The sequence below is a fragment of the Onthophagus taurus genome, chromosome 7, assembly GCF_036711975.1.
Source record: "Onthophagus taurus isolate NC chromosome 7, IU_Otau_3.0, whole genome shotgun sequence".
In the NCBI taxonomy this organism is placed as follows: Eukaryota; Metazoa; Arthropoda; class Insecta; order Coleoptera; family Scarabaeidae; genus Onthophagus; species Onthophagus taurus.
This window is the reverse complement of record NC_091972.1, coordinates 26,889,568-26,912,669: the sequence shown is the minus strand read 5'-3', so window position 1 is coordinate 26,912,669 and position 23,102 is coordinate 26,889,568. Positions and strand designations below refer to the sequence as shown.

At 33.8% G+C, this 23,102-nt stretch overlaps 1 protein-coding gene and 1 long non-coding RNA gene across 11 annotated transcripts in view; one reads left to right on the top strand and one right to left on the bottom strand.

Annotated features, from left to right (window-relative positions):
• The first annotated feature begins 20 nt into the window (after positions 1 to 20).
• The window catches only part of LOC111419067 (uncharacterized), a 49,466-nt gene continuing 26,384 nt past the window's right edge, over positions 21 to 23,102 (top strand). For all 5 annotated transcript variants that reach the window (XM_071198155.1, XM_023051821.2, XM_071198154.1 and 2 more), the window contains exons 1-2: positions 21 to 132; positions 182 to 713. In XM_071198155.1, coding sequence (XP_071054256.1) covers positions 130 to 132; positions 182 to 713 — 535 coding nt within the window. In that variant the 5' untranslated portion in view covers positions 21 to 129. The remainder of the gene's footprint in view (positions 133 to 181; positions 714 to 23,102) is intronic.
• On the bottom strand, positions 13,077 to 17,287 carry LOC111419068 (uncharacterized). Of its 6 annotated transcripts, none has more exons than XR_011641190.1 (5): positions 16,862 to 17,287; positions 16,602 to 16,773; positions 16,342 to 16,541; positions 13,479 to 16,280; positions 13,077 to 13,317 (listed from the first exon to the last, which is right to left on the bottom strand). It is a non-coding gene; the product is annotated as an uncharacterized lncRNA (long non-coding RNA). The 6 variants fall into 6 exon arrangements; XR_011641191.1 differs by having other exon boundaries at positions 13,092 to 13,317; positions 15,944 to 16,280; positions 16,862 to 17,180; XR_011641193.1 differs by having other exon boundaries at positions 13,092 to 13,317; positions 15,957 to 16,280; positions 16,862 to 17,180.

Sequence of the window (23,102 nt, the reverse complement as noted above, 5' to 3'; positions counted from 1 at the left end):
TTTTCTTTTAGATGTTGGTACCTCAAGTAAACAAACTTTTTGACAGTTCCAAGTATTCTTCAGCTTCGACATAACAGTTTATTATATATATTGTTTGATATTCTAAACAGATAGAGAACACTACAAACAATGGTAAATATCATTTAAACATTCGTATTTAATCTTATAATTGTTCTTTTAGAGTCGACGCTCTTCCACAACAACAAAAGTTTTTGTTGGTAACCTACCGGCAAATGCGACTACAAAAGACCTACGAGAATTGTTTGCCCCATATGGCGCGATTGCTGAATGCGATATCGCAATTCGATGCGGATTTCTTCACTTGGAAGATTCTGACATGGCTATGAAAGCAATAGAAGAATTAAACAATTCTACATTTATGGGGGTGAGGATTTCTGTGGAAAAAGGACGTGTCAAACCGTTTGGGCGACGAAATAGAGGTGGCGGCGGTTCAGGACCACTTCATGGAGGTGGAAGAGAACGTTCAGGGCCCTATTCTCGGGATAACTTGGGTCGACCACCTAGAATTGGGGGTGGTGGTTACGGTGGTGGTTATGGCGGTGATGGTGATTATGGGGTTTATGGCGATGATTATGGCTTTAATAGAAATGGTGGACGATATAATGATGATTATGGAGGTGATTCAAGGGGATATGCATATGATGATAGACGAACAGGCGATGTATATGGGCGAAATTATCCTAATGGTTATGGTAAGTATAAGAAATTTGTATAAGAACTTAAAATGAAGTTGATTATGATATACAGTATTCTTAGAATAAGTGGACATCCTTTCTAAGAAAAAAAGTGCTAAACTATTAAAAATATGAGTTACTTTTAGCACCCAAAAAGCTTAAGGGGGGAAACATCTTAAGAATGTGATAGCAAAATTTTAAAGCGAAATTCTAAGTACTTCCGTTAAAACAGCGTATTTTTCCGGTGCGCGTTCTTTGTGAATATCATACATATAAACTATGTGACTCACGCATGATCACATGATCAAAAAGTCGATTATTTTTATAGCAATATCTTGTTTAAGCTCTTGATTCTATGAAGTTTTAATTTAAAACGATTTAAATTGTAGAAGTTATAAACCTTTAACACGTACATTATAGATAACAATCTACAAGTCTTCCCGGTTTTTCTAACACCGTCTCTTTACTTCTGTGGGAAGAAAACGGACAAAAATGGGATTATTCACTAAGGGCCGCATTAAGGTACACACCTTTATTGCAAATTGTAGAGAAATAATAGGTTTAAAATAATTTTAGTTTCAACGAATTTAAATTCGATCCTGTTTTTGTCTGGCCGACTTTTATTTATGATGGTAAAAATCGATGTTGTTTTAAATTGTCGTATAGTTTCCGATATTTCTCATGGTTTTTACGACCCTGAGAAATAGTACTGGCAATAATTATCGCTGGGAAAAATCTATTATTGCTTTTATTTTCATCCCTTCCACTAATCGGATATTACGCTGATAGTATTAATTCAAAACACCAAATTTGAGTTTCTTTAGTCTTGAATGTGAGATATAACTCTTAATATTCAAAATGTCTTCCTATCCGAAATGTAGTAATGCGTCTAGGGCGCGAAAACGCCATTTTCATGGGAATCAGCACACTAAAAAAGAAGAAGAAGAAGTTGCAGGACAGAGTGCAAGTGCAAAAAAACTGTCCACTGGAAGAACTGAACATATTGCACCGAATTGTCAACATTCGTATCGTTTGATAGAGTTTTTTACCGTGTTTTGGCTAAAGTTGTTATTTGTTGCAAATGTAAAGATACCATACAATTTCAGGTAGATAGAATGAGAGGTCTTGGGTTCAAGCTCGTTTTGCTTTGTCGTTGTGGCCGAAGAGACATAAATTCAGGACCGTTAATTCAAACTGGTTATGAAGTAAATCGTAGAATTGTTTTTGTTATGCGTCTGCTGGGCATTGGGAGGCAAGGAATAAATTTATTTTGCAATTTTATGGATATATGCGACGATTTGAGTAATAGTGCATACAATAATATTGTTAAACATCAGCGTTCAGCCACCAAATCGGTGTTCGAATATTTCAGCGGAAAAGCTGTTGAAGAAGAAAAGAAAGAAAACGAAAGGCAAGAAAGGTCAATCTTGAATTTAAAAGTATCTGGTGATGGTTCTTGGAGAAAGCGCGGATTCAAATCATTATAATAATAATAATAATATTCTTTATTATCCCAACGGATTACAATCCAATAAAGAGATAATATTATATAAATCAACAATAATCAATTCTAAAAGAAAAGATGAAATAAGACAAACAATAAAAAACAAAAACAAAAAAGATAAACAAAAAAAGAAAATCAAGAACAAGCTGTCACTCAACCGAATTTGCTGCACGCATTAGTTTGTTTATTGGAGAGTTTAGCCCAACATTGGTGTTAGCACGATTTGGCATATAGGCACTATAAACTCGCGCATTTATCCGCGGCACCTTCACATTCAATTGAGTTAGTATTTCCGATGCAACTAGCGCACCCGACATCACACCGCGCACAAACCTCGCAGACAATAATCTTGTAGCAGATTGTAGCAGATTTATATAGTTTAGTTCTCCTCTAGGTGGATAATACCCAGAATCGAGGTAGTGGATAAACCTAATGAACTTCCTCTGTACTTTCTTGATGGTGGCAATGTGCGTTAAATAAGATGGGGTCCACACAATGCAGCAATATTCAAGTTTACTCCGTAACAGCGTAGAATAAAGATCTATTATTGTTTTTAAATTCGTAAACTCCAACGTATTTCTAGTGATAAACCCCAACGTTCTGAGGGCACCAACCGATGTTCTGTCGATATGTCCATTGAAGGACAAAGTGCCATCAAACCACACTCCAAGATCCTTTACTGTTGAGATACGCAACAAGTGATCCACTCCAAGCACATAATCGAAAAGTATGGTATTACGTTTTTGACTGTATGTCATTACCTCACATTTATTTAAAGTTAATTTGTTCTCAGAACACCATGAATAAAGTTTATCTAAATCTAACTGGAGTGATTCACAGTGCTGCTCACAACTAATAGATCTAAATAGTTTCAGGTCGTCTGCGTATAAGAGTGAATTCGTGTTGAAAATCGCAGGTAAATCATTTATATAGATGTTGAACAGCAAAGGGCCAAGTATAGATCCCTGGGGTACGCCACTAGTAACATGAATCTGTCTTGACTTCATACCACTTAACTCAACATATTGTCTGCGATTGGATACATACGATACTAGGAGTCGTGTGAGAAAGTGATCACATCCAAATCTCCACAACTTTTCGGCCAACAAATCATGATCCAAGCAATCAAAAGCCCGAGAAAAGTCGGTGTATATCACATCCACCTGCTCTCGACAATCTAATGTATTCGATACATACTGAGTGAAACTGAGTAGGTTGGTGGCTGTGGATCTACCTTTGCAAAACCCTTGTTGTTGGTCAGATATACGGGCCTTAGTGTGAAATTCGATTTTGCGTGTTACAATCTGCTCAAAAAGCTTGGAAAAATTATTTATGATGGCTATAGGTCGATAATTTGTTACGCAGTATCTATCACCTTTCTTAAAAACAGGGCAAACTCTGCTCGATTTCCAAATTTTTGGGAATTCAGAATTTTTGATCATTAAATTGAAAATATGCTGAAGAGGCTGTAATAATACAGGCGCACAGTCTTTGACTATATATGCGGGGATACCATCTGGACCAGTCGTAGATTTTGCCTTAAATTTTTTAAAAGCTTCCACAATCTCATCAGGACTTACTTCTGAGATGCCGAAAGAAACGCCATCCCATCCATCAGCAACTTGGGCACCGTTAGGACTGACATCAGGAGCCGGAAGATACATATTCTCAAAATGATCGGCGAACAAATTAATCACAGTCTGCAGATCGGAAAAAGTTTCACCATCGTGTTTGAGAATATTTGGTGAGACAGCACTGTTTCTGGTCAAATTAACAAATCTCCAAAAACTCTTTGGATCTTTCTTTATTTTTTGCTCCAAAGATCTTACGTATTCTCGACGGTCCTCACGCATATGTGTTTTACAGTCCCGGCGGAGATGGACATATCTTATTCGATAAAAGGAGTTATTGGTTCGTCTAGATAATTTGTGGTAATGTTTTTTTGTTTAAGCATTATACGCCGTAACATCGCTTATTGAGTACTATTCTGGTAAAGTTATCGATGTAGCTGTAAAAAGCAGTTATTGTCAAGCCTGTACATTTTATAAAAATAAAGAAAATACAGAAGAATATATTGATTGGTATGAAGAACATAAAGAAAATTGCATGAAAACTCACGAAGGGTCTGCCGGTAAAATGGAAGTCGATGCAATTGTAGAGATGTTTTTGAGATCCGAAGAAAAGTTTGGTGTAAAATACGGCAACTGTATAGAGGACGGAGATTCCAAAACGTTCAAAGCAAATTTACAACAAAATCCATATGGTGACGATTTTTCAGTAATTAAAAATGAATGCATTGGACATGTTGAAAAGAGGATGGGCTCCCGACTACGAAACATAAAAAAAAACTACAAACTTGGCGGAAAAGGAAAATTGACAGATACTCTACTCAGAAAACTTACCACATACTACGGTCTTGCTATCCGTAGAAATATCAGTACAGAGGACATGAAAAAAGCGATAATGGCTACTTATTACCACATGTGCTCTACAGATGAACATCCAAATCACCAATATTGTCTGTCAGGATCCGAGAGCTGGCGCGAGTGGCAAAAAGCTAAATCAAATGGGTCGGATTCCTTGATGAAGCATCCAGCGCCATTGCATCCAGATGTTCAGAAACACATATATTCAATTTATGAAGATTTATCCAGAGAAAATTTATTAATAAGATGTTTGGGGGGGCACACTCAAAATGCCAATGAAAGTTTCAACTCTACTATTTAGCGCTTGGCTCCAAAGCACCTGAATTCTGGCTTAAAAATAGTGGAAATTAGTATATATATTGCGCCTAGTTTATTTAATGAAGGACACAGTAGTATATTGGAAATAATGAGTAAATTAAATCTAATTATTGGGAGACAAGCCAAAATATACGCTGAACAAATGGACGAACATCGAATTACTCGGCAGGAACGACGTAACGAATCTGTGTTTAAAGAAGCTCGAAAAGCACAAAAAGACAAGTTAGCGATCGAAAGTGAATTTTATGAAGAAGCTGTAGGTCTGTTATATGGTTCGGGTATTGCAGACTAGCCAACAAGTTATTTGTGATTGAAAAAAATTTGTTTTTACTACTTGAAACTTTAACGCATTTTTTTCTCAAATCAATGTATTTACACCTTATGAGCACGATAAATAATAAACTACTTGACCGATTTTGCATTAAATTTGTTACACTTATAAATAGTAATATCGCCTTCTATTTGAACCTCTAAGTATAAATAAGTTTTATTCATTTATACATATATCAATATTTTCTTAAAAAGTTTTAACATTATATTAAAACACCTGTATTTTTTAAATGCTTAGTTTTTTTAACTTTTTTTTGGTTCACATAGAAGATATGAATGTTGGGAACAATTTAAATGCATTCGCAAGTAATTCTAACCACTCTAGCGAATGGTAGAATGTTTAAAACGGAAACGCCCACTCCATAACGTTCCCCTATCTGATCACTATTTGCCGTTCGCCTATAAAAGTTTTAGAATATGTGAATACATATTTTTATAGTACAAATCATCACTAAATAGTAGTGGGTATCAAAAAGGTTTGAAACTAATTTCAACTTCACGCAAAAAAAACTTGCGCTTATTTTAGCTCGTCTAAATGTACTTCCCTCCTTAAAGCATTAATGAGGAAAAAATTGCCTGGTCTAAGAGAACTAATAGTATCTAGCACCTGGGTGCTATGCTAAATATGTACTTGTTACAATAATTAAGTACTATTTAAATTAATAGTACTATTTTAAATGTTCTTGAATAGTTTTAAAAGCAAGTTGAGTTCTTTCAAGAATTTCCGCTTATGTTGAGATCAGAACAATTCACAATCAATCTCTTACATTACCAGGGGTGGACAAGCTCTTTGATAGCCCGAGCCAAAATTTTTTTTGCAGAATTAAATTAAATATACTACAAAAAAAAGGTACTCGGGTATATTTATCGACAGTAAATTCCTCTTAATCAAACCCCATCTAAACGGTTCGAACTTTTATACATACTATACGCAAAATGTTCGATTTATTTCATTAAATTATAAATAAATAAATAAGTGCACAAATTGATAAATAATTAGTGTTACCAGTTGAATACTCTGATAATAATAACTTTATTTATTAAAATATAAACGAAGGTAGCATTCTTTTGCATAATAGGAAAATAAATAACAAATTACGTAGAAATAAGAAATAAAATTAATTAACAAGATTCATTATTGCAGTCTACTAAAATGTTACTGGTCTAATTTTCTATATTCGTCTAGAGTTGTTTGACGAATACATTTTAAAGCATTTTTGTAAATAAAGTCTTTGCATAAATTTAGGACTTTGTTTCTTTCAACGACTTCTAGAACTGACGTATCTACGAATTCTCTAATAATCTCGTCTTCATAATTACTTTCGTCTTGATTGACACACTCTAGCGTATCTTAATAAAGTTTTGAATTTTATGTAAATTTCCAAGATCGGCACTGTCAGCAATTTTATCACCTTCCAGAGCGTCATCGTTATTGTCAGAATACAATTTAAATCCGCAATGCCCAAAGCAATTACGTATTCTATCGTTCTTGGCTTCATTCCAACTGTCAGCTATAAAGTGAATAGCCTGGCAAATATGGGATCAGAGGGTGTGTTGCGCAATTGTCGACTATCTTGATGTTTTCGTCAATTTTTTATACCAAGTTTCTAGGTAACGTTTAAAAGTCTTCGCGGTCATCCATGCATTTGGGTTGGATTCGTATTGCACAGGCAACGAATTCATCCGTAATCCTTTAAAGCAACGCGGCTTTGTTGCTTTACCAATTACTAATAGTTTCCGCGTATCACTACCGGACATGTTGGAACAACATAACCAATGTTATTCGGTCTAACGCTTTTTTATGACCAGCTGATATTGTATGTTTGTACACAGGAGAATCGCCAGGTGTTGCACGATAAAACAAACCTGTTTCTAACCTGCGTTATAGATCTTCTTTCCAATTGTCTGCCGCCTCAACATTAGAACTGCTCTTTTCGCCGTGCGCCTTTTTAATTTTAATTCCATGTCGGACCTTCCATCGAGATAACCACCCATCAGTTGCTTTAAAATTCTCATGACCTGGTAGCATTTTATCAAAATTGTCTGCTTTTTCTTTTAGTATGGTACCATTCACTCTGACACCTCGACTAGTAACCGTTGCGAACCATCGATAAACGCTTCGTCTATGTCAGAATTTTTGCCTCCACGCTTTCGTTTTCGCGTGAAATTTTTATTTGTATTTTCCCATTCATCAGCAATCTTATTTTTTTCCTACATAAACCGTAAATGAGTTGTTGTTGACACTCCAGTTATCTGAGCCAACTCTCGTTGTCCACACTTCTTTTTACACTTTCTACGCACATTCTACTGATGTGCGAACGACTTAAAGTAGTAACCGCTTTCTTACTCCTCGTGCACATTAACACGTATAAACTTGTCCGTTCACTAACAAAATGGTGGGGACAAGCAAAACCGTGCGGTCCAATTAAGCGGAATGTTGGACCGATTAAGTGGATAAACTTTTTGGCGATTTGGTCCATATAAACGGCTGGTCGGTTTATGTAGTGGTCCAATAAAGCGACATCTACTGTATATTCTATAATATCTCTCTTTTCAATGGCGCTACAGTCTAAATTGGGCCTTGTCCTCCTTTATCTTTTGCCTCCGATCTGCCGATCAACAGCTACTCTATTTCAGCTGACGCTCATAAGTGGTTGTGCGTTCTCCACCATTTTATCCTTCATTTGTAAAGATTACTCGATTATTGTAGTGTAATCAAGTGTAACCAGTGTTGTTAGCTACGCGGGTATTTATTGTCAAGGGTACATTTATAAAATTTATAAACTACAAAGACCACTAAAAAAATAAATAAGTTTGATTCAAAAATACAAGTTCTTCTTTAATAAAAAAAAACAATAACAATGGTTATTTATACAAAAACTCATAAAAATAAAACAATAAACGCTAAATAATATATTAAGTTATAATCTTAATAACTTGATGTAATCTAAATTACGACAGATTCGTCTGATGATAACATGTCTTCGATCATTGACAATTCCTCGTCTTCAACGTCCATTTTATTATTTTTTAATTTTTTTCCGAATTTGTTACATTTTTACTTGTATCACTTTGTTTGGGTATTTCCCCTGGACCAGGGTAAATACCCGAATAAATACCCATTTTATAAATAACCTACCCGTCGGGTATTTACCTGGCACCCATCACTGTAATGTTACCGACTTTATATCAAAGAAATTGGTATCATTAGAAACCTTGAACCTTTATGCAGGTATCTACGAAGGCAAATTTTCGAATTTTAATAACCCGACTCATAATTACTAGTTATTTGTTATTAAGCTCTCAAACCTGCATTAAAAGGAATAAAAAAACACAATTCAGAAGTAACAATCTAATTATTATTAGAAAATGGTGTTTAAACGGGAAGTATTAAATGTATAATAATAAACAATTAACTAAACTAATGGGTGGAATATGCTTCCACCTATTATTTCAGATACGTATCTGATTGTGGATGATTTAATGTAAACCCATCCCATAGCGTCGAGGCGCTATAGGCGTAATCAAATGAATTTGCAAGATATTATTTAAATAAAATTTATACTTAAGTAACAATTAACCAATATGAATTATATTCAATTCTTATAGCATAATATACAGGTGTTCCAAAACTCAACATCAAGCGGGCACCGGTAAAAATAAGAAAAAAATTCCAGGTCTCTTAGTTAAATGGTAATAGACATTTTGAAAATGTTAAAAATCGTTCCCGTTACATCATATCTTTAGGTACTGTGGTCAGAAATGTTTGCAATTTAATAGTGATTTTCTTAATAATGTATTCTTTATGAACCGTGTTAAGTTGTTAGTTTTGCAAAAAATATTAGTTTGATTGAGTTAAGGTTGAAACAATTTATGTCTATTATGTTTGACACAGGATTTTAAAACAATAGTACAACATCCTTGGCAAGTTATCTTAAAAGATGGGCTGTTTAGTCAAGATTCCAAAATGGTATAACACTTGCCAATTTTCTTTTCCTAAAAAATATTATTGCTTGTTTTCCTACAAAAAACGCGTTATTTAAAAAATTCATGCTTTCGTATGCTATTTGTATTTACTCTTTATTTCCTCTTAACTTTGTTAGAATATGCCACTCAATATCTACGAACGTAGAATTTTGGGACACCTGTATATTTAGCATTTAGGCTAGGTAAGATATTGTAAAAAACTTTTATGTTATAAAGTTCTTTGCATCGTTTATAGTGTTCAGCCATAATAACCACACACTCAATTCGTCCAAAGTCCGCACTCAAATCACTTACATTGCAGATAACGTAGTCCGCACCAGTATTAAGCACGTAAATTATAGTCATACCAAAAGTATCGTCCAAGCGTTGCTATACAAATTTAACTGCTTCTTGACTATGGCGGAGCAATGAAATCTTCGGATATAACTACTTCTTCTCGAATAATCGTTTAGCCTTAGCCAATCAAGATCACAAAATTTTCATCGTGAAAAACATTGATTTAAGATAGAGAATAATATTTGATGTTATACATGGTGATTTATTAGCTCACCATCAAACTTTGACATATGATAGCTAATCCAATTATCAAAAAAAAATTTTAATGGACATATGTCCTATTTCAATTATTTACGAAATTATAACACTTTAAAGTTCTAATTTTTATATCATAATTAACTGCAACGTTTTTTTTGAAACACATAAATATTACAAATATTGTTCAAAATAGCCTCCTGCTAGAATACATGCTTCACAACGACGAATTAAAGAGTTCTTCAACCGAATTCAAATGTCTGGTTGATTTCTTATTTCAGTAGCAGCCAGTTGTATTCTGTTTTATAAACTGTTCTCGTGTGTTAATTTCCACTTTATACACAATTTGTTTCATTTGACCCCATAAGTAGAAATCCAATGGATTAAGGTCGGGGAATCTAGGTGGCCAAGCAAATGGACCATTATTACCAATCCACTTGTTTGGAAAATATTGGTTTAACCACTCGACAACTACTCTTCCGCGATGAGGTGGGGCACCATCGTGCTGGTACCACATATTTTGAATTACATTAAGAGGTATATCTTCAAGTAAGTCAAAACGTGTATTGTTAAAAAAAAATCTGTAATTTACAGCGTTCAAACTTCTATCAAGTACATGCAAACCTAGTAAATTGTTGTTAAATATTCCACCCCAAACGTTGATGCTGAAACGTTGTTGAAATTTCCTTGGTCTAATCGTATGCGGTTTTGTAATGCCCAGATATGTTCATTATGGTAATTATTCTTTTATATTATAATCACTTTTATATTGGGACATAACTCATTTAACGTTATTGGATGCCCTGGGGCATTATCAAGAAGTAGTAATGCTTTAAACGCTAAGTTGTTTTTAGAGCAGTAATCTTTCACTTCTGGAATAAAGTTGTTTCTATACCAATCTTCAAATACAGATTTCGTGACCCAAGCTTTACGATTTGATTTCCAAATCACTGGCATTGATGACTTTGATACACCTTTAAGCGCTCTCGGATTTTCACTATGGTAAACCAACATAGGCTTCAATTTAAAATCACCTGCCGCGTTTCCACCTAGTAATAAAGTTAGACGATCTGTGGCAGCTTTATATCCCGGCATACGTTTCTCATCTTTAGTGATATATATGTTGGAAGGCATCTTCTTCCAAAACAATCCCGTTTCGTCAACATTAAAGATTTGATGTGGACTGTAATTTCCATCATGGACAATAGCTTTTAGTGTTGCTATAAATTCACTAGCAGCGTTAGAGTCTGCACTCGCTGCTTCTCGTGTCAATCAACGTCAATCAAACCATCCCCAACTTGCATTAAACGTATCAGTTGAGTTCTCATCCATTTTTTTTTCTTAATTCTGAATAAATTTCCTTAGCTTTTTGTTGGATAGCAGAAAGACTTAAAGGAATATTTCTGTGTAATTGAGAGTCTAACCAAACTTTCAAAATCCCCTCCATTTCTTCCATCACATTAGAACGTATACGAGTATACCTGAAGTTTGTTGAAGATTTACCCCATCTTTAACATAACACTTCAAACATTCTTTTGATTTTACTATTGTGTTAACTGTTGATCTACTGTATCCTAAATGTCTTCCTATTTCCGCTAGTTTTTCACCCTTCTCTGCCATTTCAATAATTTTCAGTTTTTCAGCAAAAGTAATCGTTTTTCTTCTTTTCGAACCTTGTTCTATCTCGCGGCCACCTTTTCTTTTATTCATTTTCAACTTTTTATTTCTAAAATCCCGTTTGATCGAAATGTATTGATGCGGACGATGTCTGAAACGATCTAAAGCGAACTCAGGACGTGTATCGATTGAATTCACAAAGATATTTTTTCGTCCGGTCTCTTTCGGTAAATCCCCTATGCAAAATGTGGTAAAATAGAGTAGTGTAACGAGCAAAGTAGGAAAGTCCCCAGTCGGCCGTAAGTGTACGTTCGTACGAACAAGTTTGTACATTCGTGCGAACAAAGATCATCTTGGAACAAATTAAACAAATATACGTATTCTTATGGATATTTCGTGTTCGTTTAACGTACATTCGTTATACGTACGGTAACTCAGGAACGCATTGTGTACGTTAAGTGAGCGCTCACCCGCTCACTGTAATATGGCAAATGACGCTGTGGAAATCTTTCTTGGTATTCTCGTATTGATTGTCGAGCATTTCCATTGCAAAAACCATACAGGAAAATTATCAATCAGCATTCTCTTCAGTGCTATAAGCGTACATTTTGAGTTTCTTCTTGTATATAATAATTAAACCTTACAGCAAACGGACATATTACAATGACAACTTTGTTTTTGTTGAATGTTTGATTTTACTGACTATTAATAAATTCGCTGCAGAAAAATCATCATATATTTATATATCATATATTAAAGTTTGATGGTGAGCTAATAAATCACCCTGTATATTATAGAACATACGATCAGCTTTTCTTTGAAACTAATTCTGAGCAGGACAGATGTATACAATGTTTTCGTAAATTTCAAGTAGGCATATGACTTTATCAATAGGAAACAACTCTACCAAATGTTATACAGCTTCCGCATTCCTTCCAAATATATCCAATTTGGGCTACAATAGATTTAACCGACATATTTGATATAAATAAAGGACTAAAACAGGAGGACGGGCTGGTTCCAACATTGTTTAACAAACTCACTAATAAATAAATCCGTACAAATTGCAGCCTGTGCTGACGATATCCGTCATGTCTTCTAGGACAGGATAGATGACGCGGGATCGGTCTTGAAATAAATAAATAAAAGACGAAGATACTAACGCAAAGGAAATAAGAAGGAATGTAAACCACAACAGTCGAGGAGAATGTTGAAGAAGTGACATACGTACCTGGGAGTCAAACTCAATACAGAACGATCGGAGGAATCCAAAATACAAAATGGATTGAAAAAAAATACTGAAAATAATTTTTGGTACAATAAAGGAGAATGGGATATAAAGAGCTACAACGTATAATTTGACCATCTGTTCAAGGAATCTCAGAATTCGTCAGGTTGCAAAGACTCCAATGGAATGGAACCCAACCCATGTGAGGAGATTAAGCTCGAGGGACGGGCCATGCACAGTCATGTAACCACGATGACGCGAGAAATGGTTGGGTGTAACAAAATGGAAATAAATATTGAAAACTCATTTTCAAATCGCCTCATCTCATATTTGCGCGTCGCAACTTTTTTTGTTGAATAAAATATATTTCAAGAACAAATACAGATAAAGGTATTATTGAATGATTAATTAAACTGTTTGACCATAAAGATTTATTTCTAACTAATAAGAAAATAATTATAAAATACTTGAAATATTATACAAAATACTAAAATCTCAATACAAGCCAAAAACATTTATCTTTTAAGCAGGTTATTATGTTTCCATCATTTTACGTTATTTCAGAAATGGTTAGTAATTCACTGTTTTGGAGAGAATTCTAAAAGTTTATTTACCAGTTGGGTGCATAATTTAATTCTAAATTACTTTCATATAAAAAAATGTTATATCGTTTAAGTTCCTCTAAAAAAAAAAAAAAAAAAAAAATTGATGGAGTTAAAAAAGATTGATATTACGCAATTTTTGTAAAGTTACGATTGGTAATGAAAACTTATCATTGTGTCAATTCAATTTTTTAGAAAATTTACTTCCAAAAATAGCTAACATTTCACGCTTATACTTACAATTAGTATATGTTTGATTTCTACAGGTGTTCCGGTGACTCGGGGCATAAAATTAACCTCATATACTAGAGCAAAAATGATGACGATTCGTGAAAAAAAATTATTATAAAAGTCTTCAAATGGCTAAGATATGGGTCATCAAAGTTCAGAAATTTTAACACATTTTTCTAAATATTTTCAATACCATTTATGGTAGAGCGTTGAAATTTGGTACAGGGTAAACAAATATCAAGCAAAATCATTGAACCAATTTTGACTTTGATCGGGCGGCGGCAACCATGCTATACAGGCTGTCCCTAAAATTTGTTTGCTCAGAACTTTTTTGTTCGCTCGTAACCCTACATTTATTTTTGTACTTTTTAATAGAAAATTTATTTTAGAAACTATTATCACTCTTTGAAAATTTTTATAACATTTACCGTTTTCGAGTTATACGCGAAAATGTTAAGCTTTGATTTCAATCGTAACAAACAAAAAAAGGAAACATATTCCGCAAGATCTGAGTTGGCGATGACAATTCAAAAACGAACTGACTTAATAACCATTATTTGCATACATTTCTAAGTGCAGACTTAGTTAAATTCAGTGTTAATTTATTTTAGTTGAATAAAGGAATGTAATTTCCAAAACAATAAATTTAATTTTCACGGTTACATCAAACAAGAAAATAACAAAAATTCTAACAAAAATATTAACAAGAACAATAAAATTATAAACAAATAGTAATAAATAAAAAAGAACAAAAAGATACTAAAGCAGATGTTCAAAAACACTCCCGCCGGCATCAATGCACGCCTGATATCGCCGTCTTAAATTAAAGCGCACTCTGCGGAGAACATCGATCTCAGTTCGAAGTTGATCAAATGAAACAACAATTCGCAACCTCAGTTGATCAACTCATTTTCGATCAACTGATTTAAACGCAGTAAATTAGCAATTTAACGCGTCCCCATAAATAAAAATCTACAGGTGTAAGATCCGGCGATCGGGGGGCCAACTTATCGGTGCACCTACTCCTAGTCCAATCCACCGTCCCTAAAAACGTTCCCTCAGAAATTCTTGGACAGCTTGTGTGCTATGCGCAGGAGCACCATTATGCATATACCACATTGCTTGCCTTGTGTTTAAAGGACCGTCATCTAAAAAATCATCTAATTCCTCTAAATGTCGCCTGTATGTATGTCCATCCTTGCCAGCCTTGATGGCAAGAAAACGGGTCCAATGATTACATCGCCCACAATGCCAGCCCAAACGTTAAGAGAAAATCTCCATTGTGATTTCCAAGTTTTCTTAAATCTTGGGTTTTCGTCCGCCCAACTATGTAGATTTCTTAAATTGAAGATTCTATCTTTAGAAAAAGTAGATTTATCTGTAAAAAGCACTTTTTCTTAAAACTGATCATCAATTTGGATTTTGTGCTGCATTATTTGGCAATATTGCAGTCGCAGTGGGTAATCAGCCAGTCGAACTTCCTGAACTTCGTAACAATGAAATGGATAAAGCTGTTGCTCGTGAAGAACACTCCAGATAGTTGTTTTTGAAATTAAAAAGTGCCTCGCCATATCCAAAGTACTAGCTGTAGTATTTTCTTCTACGTAGTCTAGAATATCTCCTTCTAGTTCGGGTGTTCGGACTGATCTTACGTTACTGTTGTTAGTAAATTTCGGCTTAAACGTCCCATTCTCCCTTAAACGGGTTTCAATTCTTAAAAATGTTTTTCGATTGAGCGCTCTGCAATTCGGAAATTTCTCCCAATAACGCTTAGCGGCTGCTACGGCGTTTCCATGACATTCCCCTAATATCAAAATCATTTCAGTTTGTTCACTAAATGTGTAACTCTCCATTTTGAACACTTAAAATTAATAAAAACTTAACTAACAAAAAACTATCATTTGTGTTTAAACGACATAAGCAAGTTGACAGCTCAATTTGTTTTTTTAATTGCCATGGCCAACCTTGACTTTTTCGAAGATTTTTATTTTTTAGTGTTACCATTGAAATCGAAGCTTAATATTTTCGGGTATAACTCGAAAACGGTCAATGTTATCAAAATTTTCAAAGAGTGATAAAAGTCTCTAAAATAAAATTTCTATTAAAAAGTACAAAAATAAATGTAGGGTTACGAGCGAACAAAAAAGTTTTGAGCAAACAAATTTTAGGGACAGCCTGTATAGCATGGTTGCCGCCGCCTGATCAAAATTGGTTCAATGATTTTGCTTGATATTTGTTTACCCTGTACCAAATTTCAACGCTCTACCATAAATGGTATTGAAAATATTTAGAAAAATGTGTTAAAACTTCTGAACTTTGATGGCCCATATCTTGACCATTTGAAGACTTTTATAGTAATTTTTTTTCACGAATTGTCATCATTTCTGCTCTAGTATATGAGGTTAATTTTATGCCCCGAGTCACCGGAACACCCTGTATAAATAAAGTAATCTGTCTGTAATTCACAAATGTACCTTAGTAACTCACTTAGTATCCCTCATAGCTTTTGCCTTTTTAACAAGTTGTTTAAAAATGTTAATACAGTTTTCTTAATATTTGAAAATCTTTCGCCCAGTAAGTACGTCCATTGTTCCACCAAACTTTTAAACCTGGCTGTTTCACGTCCAACCCAAAAACTTTTCCTATTTTCCATTGGCCCTCATGGAAAATTTTGCCGATGTAAACTTTGACTCCCCGATTATAATAATATGCTCCACCGCCGATAACACAGTTTTGCAAAAATGTTGGCTTCAATTGTTCTACGTTTACGTACATCCATTCAAAAGCCGTAGGTTCTGTCGTACATAATATCTAAAAATAGTGATGAACAAATAAAATAAATTGTCTATGCAAATATCAACGAATTAATAACTTTAATATTATCTTTGAATGTAATTTTTCCATGTGCTGATTCTGAAATAACTATTTTCGATTCGGGATATAAAGTTCCGGGAACCACTCCTAATTCTTCTCTAACATAGTATACGACTTGAGCAATGTAGTTTCCGTGATATGTAGGAAATGCGTCCGAAGGGATTGATCCATTGTAATCTCTCCAATATACATCAGCATCTGAAAGTTAAAATACGCGTTAAAATAATATGAATTATAAATCAAAGCCGTTTGGCTTACCACAAAAGATGCAGTTTTTTTGCCCACAAAAAAATACGAAAATAAATAAGCAACTTGTCGTTGATCGTAACATTACTCAATTATTTACAAGAAATGTAAAAAAAATATTAATTTTTACAGTCTTTATAGATTCGTTTCTTTCAATTAATGTGTATTTAGAGCTGGTGTTGACCTAAAAAAAAAATTTGAACTAGACATTAATTATTGAATGAATAGATTAAAAAGTTAACAGCTTTTACAAACAACGATAAAAATACTACCTTAATTAATGGCGATCGATCGATGTTATGGACGAGATTGGCTGTAATAACACAGATACAATTTATAATTTGAAGAATTTTTCAAGTAAACAATTTGATGCAATGTATACTAGTGCATGTACTAGTACGATGAATGTTGAATAAAAGTTCTCATCATCAGATAACGAATGAAATGCTCTTATCTGTTTTATTTATGAAATTTTAAACAGTTGTATTAACTCATAACGGTAAGTATTTTTCGACTTTTGGGTTTTATAGCAAGTTTTCTGTCTAGTCTGATATTGAGTTATAAGAAACAAAGTAAAGTGTGTATGTTATCTTTAACATTCCTAAAATAACAAGCTGGGCTGCCTCTTAACCACATAACTAACAAGCAAAAGGCAAAAATTGAAAGATAAAATAATGCAAATACACTTGAAAAAGATTATAGATAAAGATAATTCTGTTACTGGGTATTTTACCACTTATACTTTTTATTCTTCTGGAAAGTTTCAGTTTAGAATAGTGTGACATGAGCTTATGATTTGCGAAAAATTTTTGTGTTGAACTGACAAACATTTCGTAATTGTTTTCTTATTAACATTGTTATTTGCTTTTCTACAAATTAGGTAAAATTTCGTTCATGCAAAAACGGCAAACAAATCTTTATAATAAGAAAGTTTTTTTTATAACTTTATCTTTATACGGCATTTCGCTATAACGGCCCTCTTCTATTAAGGCACGTTTTCGATTTACGGCCTAAAATGTTTCGCTATAACTACAAAAAAAAACATTTTTTCGATTAGTATAATTGATTCCTTATACGGCTTTTCACTATGCGGCCAAGTTTCGTGGAACGTATCTAGGCCGTAAAGCAAGGTATGGGTGTATTAAATTAAAAAACTATCTTTATTTTAAAATAAGTTCAATATTAAGCCTCACCAGATTAAGTGAAAAAATCATATACACCAGCAGTGTTGTTAAATACCCGGGTATTTATTTTCAAGGGTAAATTTCCTAGATATATACCCAGGGGTATTTAGAGGTATTCATAAAATTTAATTTAAATTGAGTTGAGGGCAGTTTTGCAAGAACTTCAAGAATGCAGAGTCGATTATCGATATACCATACTTATTTATAACATCTACAATAATGCTACAATTATGGTAAAATTGCATGAAAGTACTGAAGAGAGTAGAAGTAGTAAAGTGAGTAAAACAAGGCGATACATTATTGAACCAAAATTGTTCATCACAGTCCTCAGAGTGCATTTAAACAACTGGATTGGACCCAAAAAGGTATAAACATTGATTGCAAATGCTTAAGTAATTTGCGCTACGCGGACGATATAGTTCTTATATCGGATAGCCTTGGAGAGATTAAACTAATGCTGAACGACTTAAAGGAGGTGTGTGCAAGAGTCGGGCTAAATATCAACGAGGAGAAATCAAAATTTGTGATAAATCGCGTTCCCAGATCTAGCATCAACATTGGGGATAATGAGATTGAGAGGGTTGACAGTGTACCTATGTATATCTTGGCTTGAGGTTCGTGTATCGAGAGATAATCAAACAAGCGAACTAAACAGAAGTATTACACTCGTATGGGCAGCCTACGGGAAACTTAGAGACATCTTCAAGTGAAAAGGCCAAGAAAGGCTTTCAATCAATGCGTGTTTTCGGTTATGACATAAGGCTCCGAAACTTTAACATTAACAGTAGCCACTGCCAGGAGGGTCCAAGTAACGCAAAGATAGATTGAGAGATCGATCCTGGGTCGTACTCTGAGGGACTACATACGAAATGAAGACCTCTGAAGAAGAACTGGCGTAACTGATGTGGTCAACATTGTGGCAAAGCTTAAGTGGAACTGGGCGGATCATGTCGCGAGAATGAAGAATGAGCAGTGGACAAAACGGTTGCTTGAGTGGAGACCGTGAGCGAACAGACGAAGTAGACGTTAAAAGAATGACCAAGAATTGGATTCAGACAGCACAGTATAGAATCGAATGGAACAGAATAAGGGAGGTTTATGTAACAATGGACGCAGAGGGCTGCTTCATGATAATAATCATAATAACTTGATCTAATCTAAATTACGACAGATTCGTCTAATGATAATGCGTCTTTGATTGTTGACAATTCCTCGTCTTCAAGGTCCTCATCATTTTCCTCTTAATTTTTTTGAAATCTGATGTATTTTTACTGGTATCACAGTGGGTATAAAAATACTCACTGTTTGGGTATTTACCCTGGGCTGGGGTAAATACGCGGATAAATACCCATTTTAGAAATACCTACCCACCGGGTATTTATCCAGCGCCTATCACTGCACACCAGTGAGCTGGTCGGTTATTTATTACCCAACCCGCAATAAACCTAGTAAAGGTAGTAGTCTCGGTCCACGGTACCATAAATTTAACTGTCACTTCAGTTTTCTTAATTTTTTTCTTAAATAATGAGTAAATCGCAAATTTTTTGGTGTGAATTTACTTTACTATGACTCCCACGTCATATGGTATAAGAATCGTTAAAACATAAAATCATAAATTTCGTCATTTCTAACATTTTTGCAAATCGTGCAATACAAAATTTATTTGACATGATCACCACCTGGCCAAGTAGGGTGGCTTAATACATATCGCATTTGGAGTTTCTATCTTGAAATTTAGACATCGAAAAATCATAGACCATAAGCGATGGTACACCCTGTAAACCGTCTCTTGTTGTAAATACTCTTGAAGATTAAATTTTCTAGACTGTGGTTTAAATGGATGTAAATCTCCAAAGTTGAATCGGTTTCCACTTCAAACTGATAACAATATTTCTTCTATTAAGTATACAGGAGATATTGTTGATAGATGGTGTTTTTAACTTCTTATAGTTGCAAAATCGCCAATTAAAAAATCTAGGGCTGTGTCGTTTTCATAAACTTATTAAAACCCATAGTGATTGTTAACACAGTTAACAACACGTACTCTATCTTTCTAACTTTTTACTATAATTTCTTTGTATTATACTGTGTCACTGTACATCTACATGAAGAATGTGTGCATTAAACGAGTAATAACGTTCACTTCATTCAATTTTTGTATTAATATTCTCGTCCGCTTATTTTAATTTATTAATTTCTTACTTTCGTTTGTTAATAAAATCCATATCCCTTTTCAATTTGTAGCTTATAAATAAGAAGATTATGAAATATAGTTACTTTTGCATTATGTGATAAACTCTTGAGAAAAAAAATGTTTATGCCAAAGATGAAATTAGTTTCCTGTATTAAAATGGTGTTTTCTAATTACTATATGTATTGGTAGATCTATAGGAACAAGAATCAAAGAACACCAACACAAGCATAACTCCAATTTTGGTAGATATATCATAACAGAATTATTTTGAACCAAGCCCCTTATGTCTACAATGCAGTAATTTGGATTTAAAAGTTAGTAAATCGTTTTTCTTTCGCGGTTGTAACTAGAGGCTATAATAATAATAACGGCTTTATTGCCTCACAAAAATAAATAAACCTATGTTTAATTCATGGTAAAATATTATTAAAGGTAAAAATTAACGGTATTAAAAGTTTGTTAGAAATAAACGGCACTTTGATGTTTATATGTAGAACGGACATGGTTCAATGTCCGTTATCAAAAGTTTTCAAAATACATTAACCACAAAAATTTGTTCCATGTTTAAGCCATGTTCATGTGAAAAAAAACGCGAGTTTTTTTTCGGAGGATTTCCGGAGGAATCGGACAATTTGACCCAAGTGTTTTCAAATAAAACAGATTAGGTTTATTTTTATAGTAGCCTTTTTATTTAAAAAAACTTCCCTTTTTTTTTGTTGTATAAAATTAAATTTACGTGACAACGGTTCGGTAACAACTGTGCTTAAAAACTACGACCAATTGCATAATAGTTTTTAAAGTTATAAGGACACTATAACGTTCGAGGAAGAATTGTATGGGTCTCGTGATTCTTCCGAGGAATGCTATTTCTTTCGTTCCGCATGGCTTATTACGTTTTTCCAACTAGCAGAAGTCAATATCCTGCAAATATCCAAAGTTTCCTTGACAGATACTAGTTCGTAAACTCAGAAAATTGAGAAATCGTAAGTCACATTTTGTTTTCATAAACAAATAAAAGTTGTAAAAGTTGTTACGTGTTACGGTAAAAAGAAGATGAATATGGAAGAAATTGCGAACGTTGCTTGTGAGAATTTATTGGATGCTAAGAAAAAACGCAACAAAGGTGACGGAAACTGTACTGTTGGCGTACATGGTTGAACGCTCCGGAAAACTGCAATCACCTGCTAGTCTACGGTGTAAACATTCAATGTTGACGACCTGTTTCTGATACGAAGAAAATACGGATAACAAAATTCCACAAATTAATAGGGTATTTAAAGAAGAAAAATCATGGATATACTTCGAAAAAGTCGAGAGTTCTTAACCTATTATTTTCCTAGGAATATAATGAATTAAGTTCTGCAACCTTACGATACTTGTAACCATGAATGCAATTTCATCATACGAGATTGCTAGTGGGAAAAGTACACGTAATACGTTTCATGATAATAAATTTAATGCACATCCACGGGAACGCACTTGATGCATTCAACTGTCGGTGTTAATACCAACAAATAATTGTGTAAATCGTTAATAAAATAAAACATTATTTAATGTATTGTGGACAAGATATCACACAGTGTTTCTTTGTTATCACACCTACATATTAGATAGTCAATTAACAATAAGAGGTATTATTACATGTATATTTGATGAAATATTTAGTCAATTTGTGGCATGTATTTAAGCATTGATTTAATATCTCCCTATAGTCTCCCTTTTTCTTTACATCCAACGATGGCTTTTCTACATTATTATTAAGGTAGTCTATATTAACATAAACAAAAATTTGGTAAAACTAATGAAGAATCAAGTTCAAGCTGTAGTGATGGAAACATCCAACCAATGAATGAATCAAAACGTACAAAAAAATCGACGACACGACACGACAATATTTGGATAAATATTTAAATTTTGGATTTACCTGGTCTGGAAGTAACGACTCCCAGATTCCAAAATGTATTGTATGTGGAGAACAACTTGCAAATAGTGCAATGGTTCCTGCGAAATTCGTCATTTTTTTTCAAAACATAATAATTTATCATCTAAAAATAAGGAGTATTTTAAAGGATTATAAGAAGCAAATAAAGATCAAACAAAACATTTTCAGAAGTCAGTTGCCGTTTCCGATAAGGCCCAAATAGCGTCGTATAAAGTAGTGGAACTAATCAGGCTCAAGCAGAAACCGCATAATTCAGCAGAAACTTTTATTTTACCTGCCTCTTTGGAAATTGTAAAGATTATGTTTGGCCCTGAGGCACAGAAAGAAATTGCAAAAATTTCTCTATCTCACAAGATATCGCAAACAAGTTTCTACTAAATTAGCATCCGGAAGAAGTTTTGGGTTGTAGATTTACAAATTTAGTTATACAAGTGGCAAAGATCAGTTAATAGGATTTGTTCGTTTCATTGATGAATATGTAATAATAAATCAGTTTTTATGCTACAGAGAACTAACTGCACGCATACAGGCTAAGATATAACTTGTCGTAGAACTTATCGCCTCGTTAAGAATAGAAATGCTAACATTGTATACATGCATTGTTTCTTACGTAGAGAAACAATCAAACAAATCTAAAGTTAGTGTAAGAGCAAGTGGTATCTGTAGTTATTTACATTAAATCGAGACCATTGAAGCCCGTCTATTTAAACACCTTTGCAATTCCATGGAATCGAAATATGAATGCTTACTTTTACACACCGAAGTAAGATGGTTATCAAGAGGTAAAGTGCTGACTCGGGTTTACGAACTCAGAAATGAGCTCTTGACTTTTTTTCAAAAGGAATGTAAGAATGTGCTAGACTTGCGTATGTATGCAAGGAAGAAACGAAGACATTTTAACTTGCACTGATAAATTGTTAACATTCCAGAACAAAATTTAATTTCGGAATAATCGAATATTAGAAAAAGGACAGTTGATATGTTTCCATTAATTTCAAGTGAAGATGCAACCGAAATTATTTCTATAATAACAGAACATTTATCTCTATCTATTTGTGGATGATTTTTGATGAAATACTACAGTCCAAGAGACATAATGCTATTCCTATTCTGGGGAATACAGCAATTATAATAAATGAACACTTTTTTTTAATTCCGGAAAATCTGTAACAATTTAGTCCACAATTTTTAGT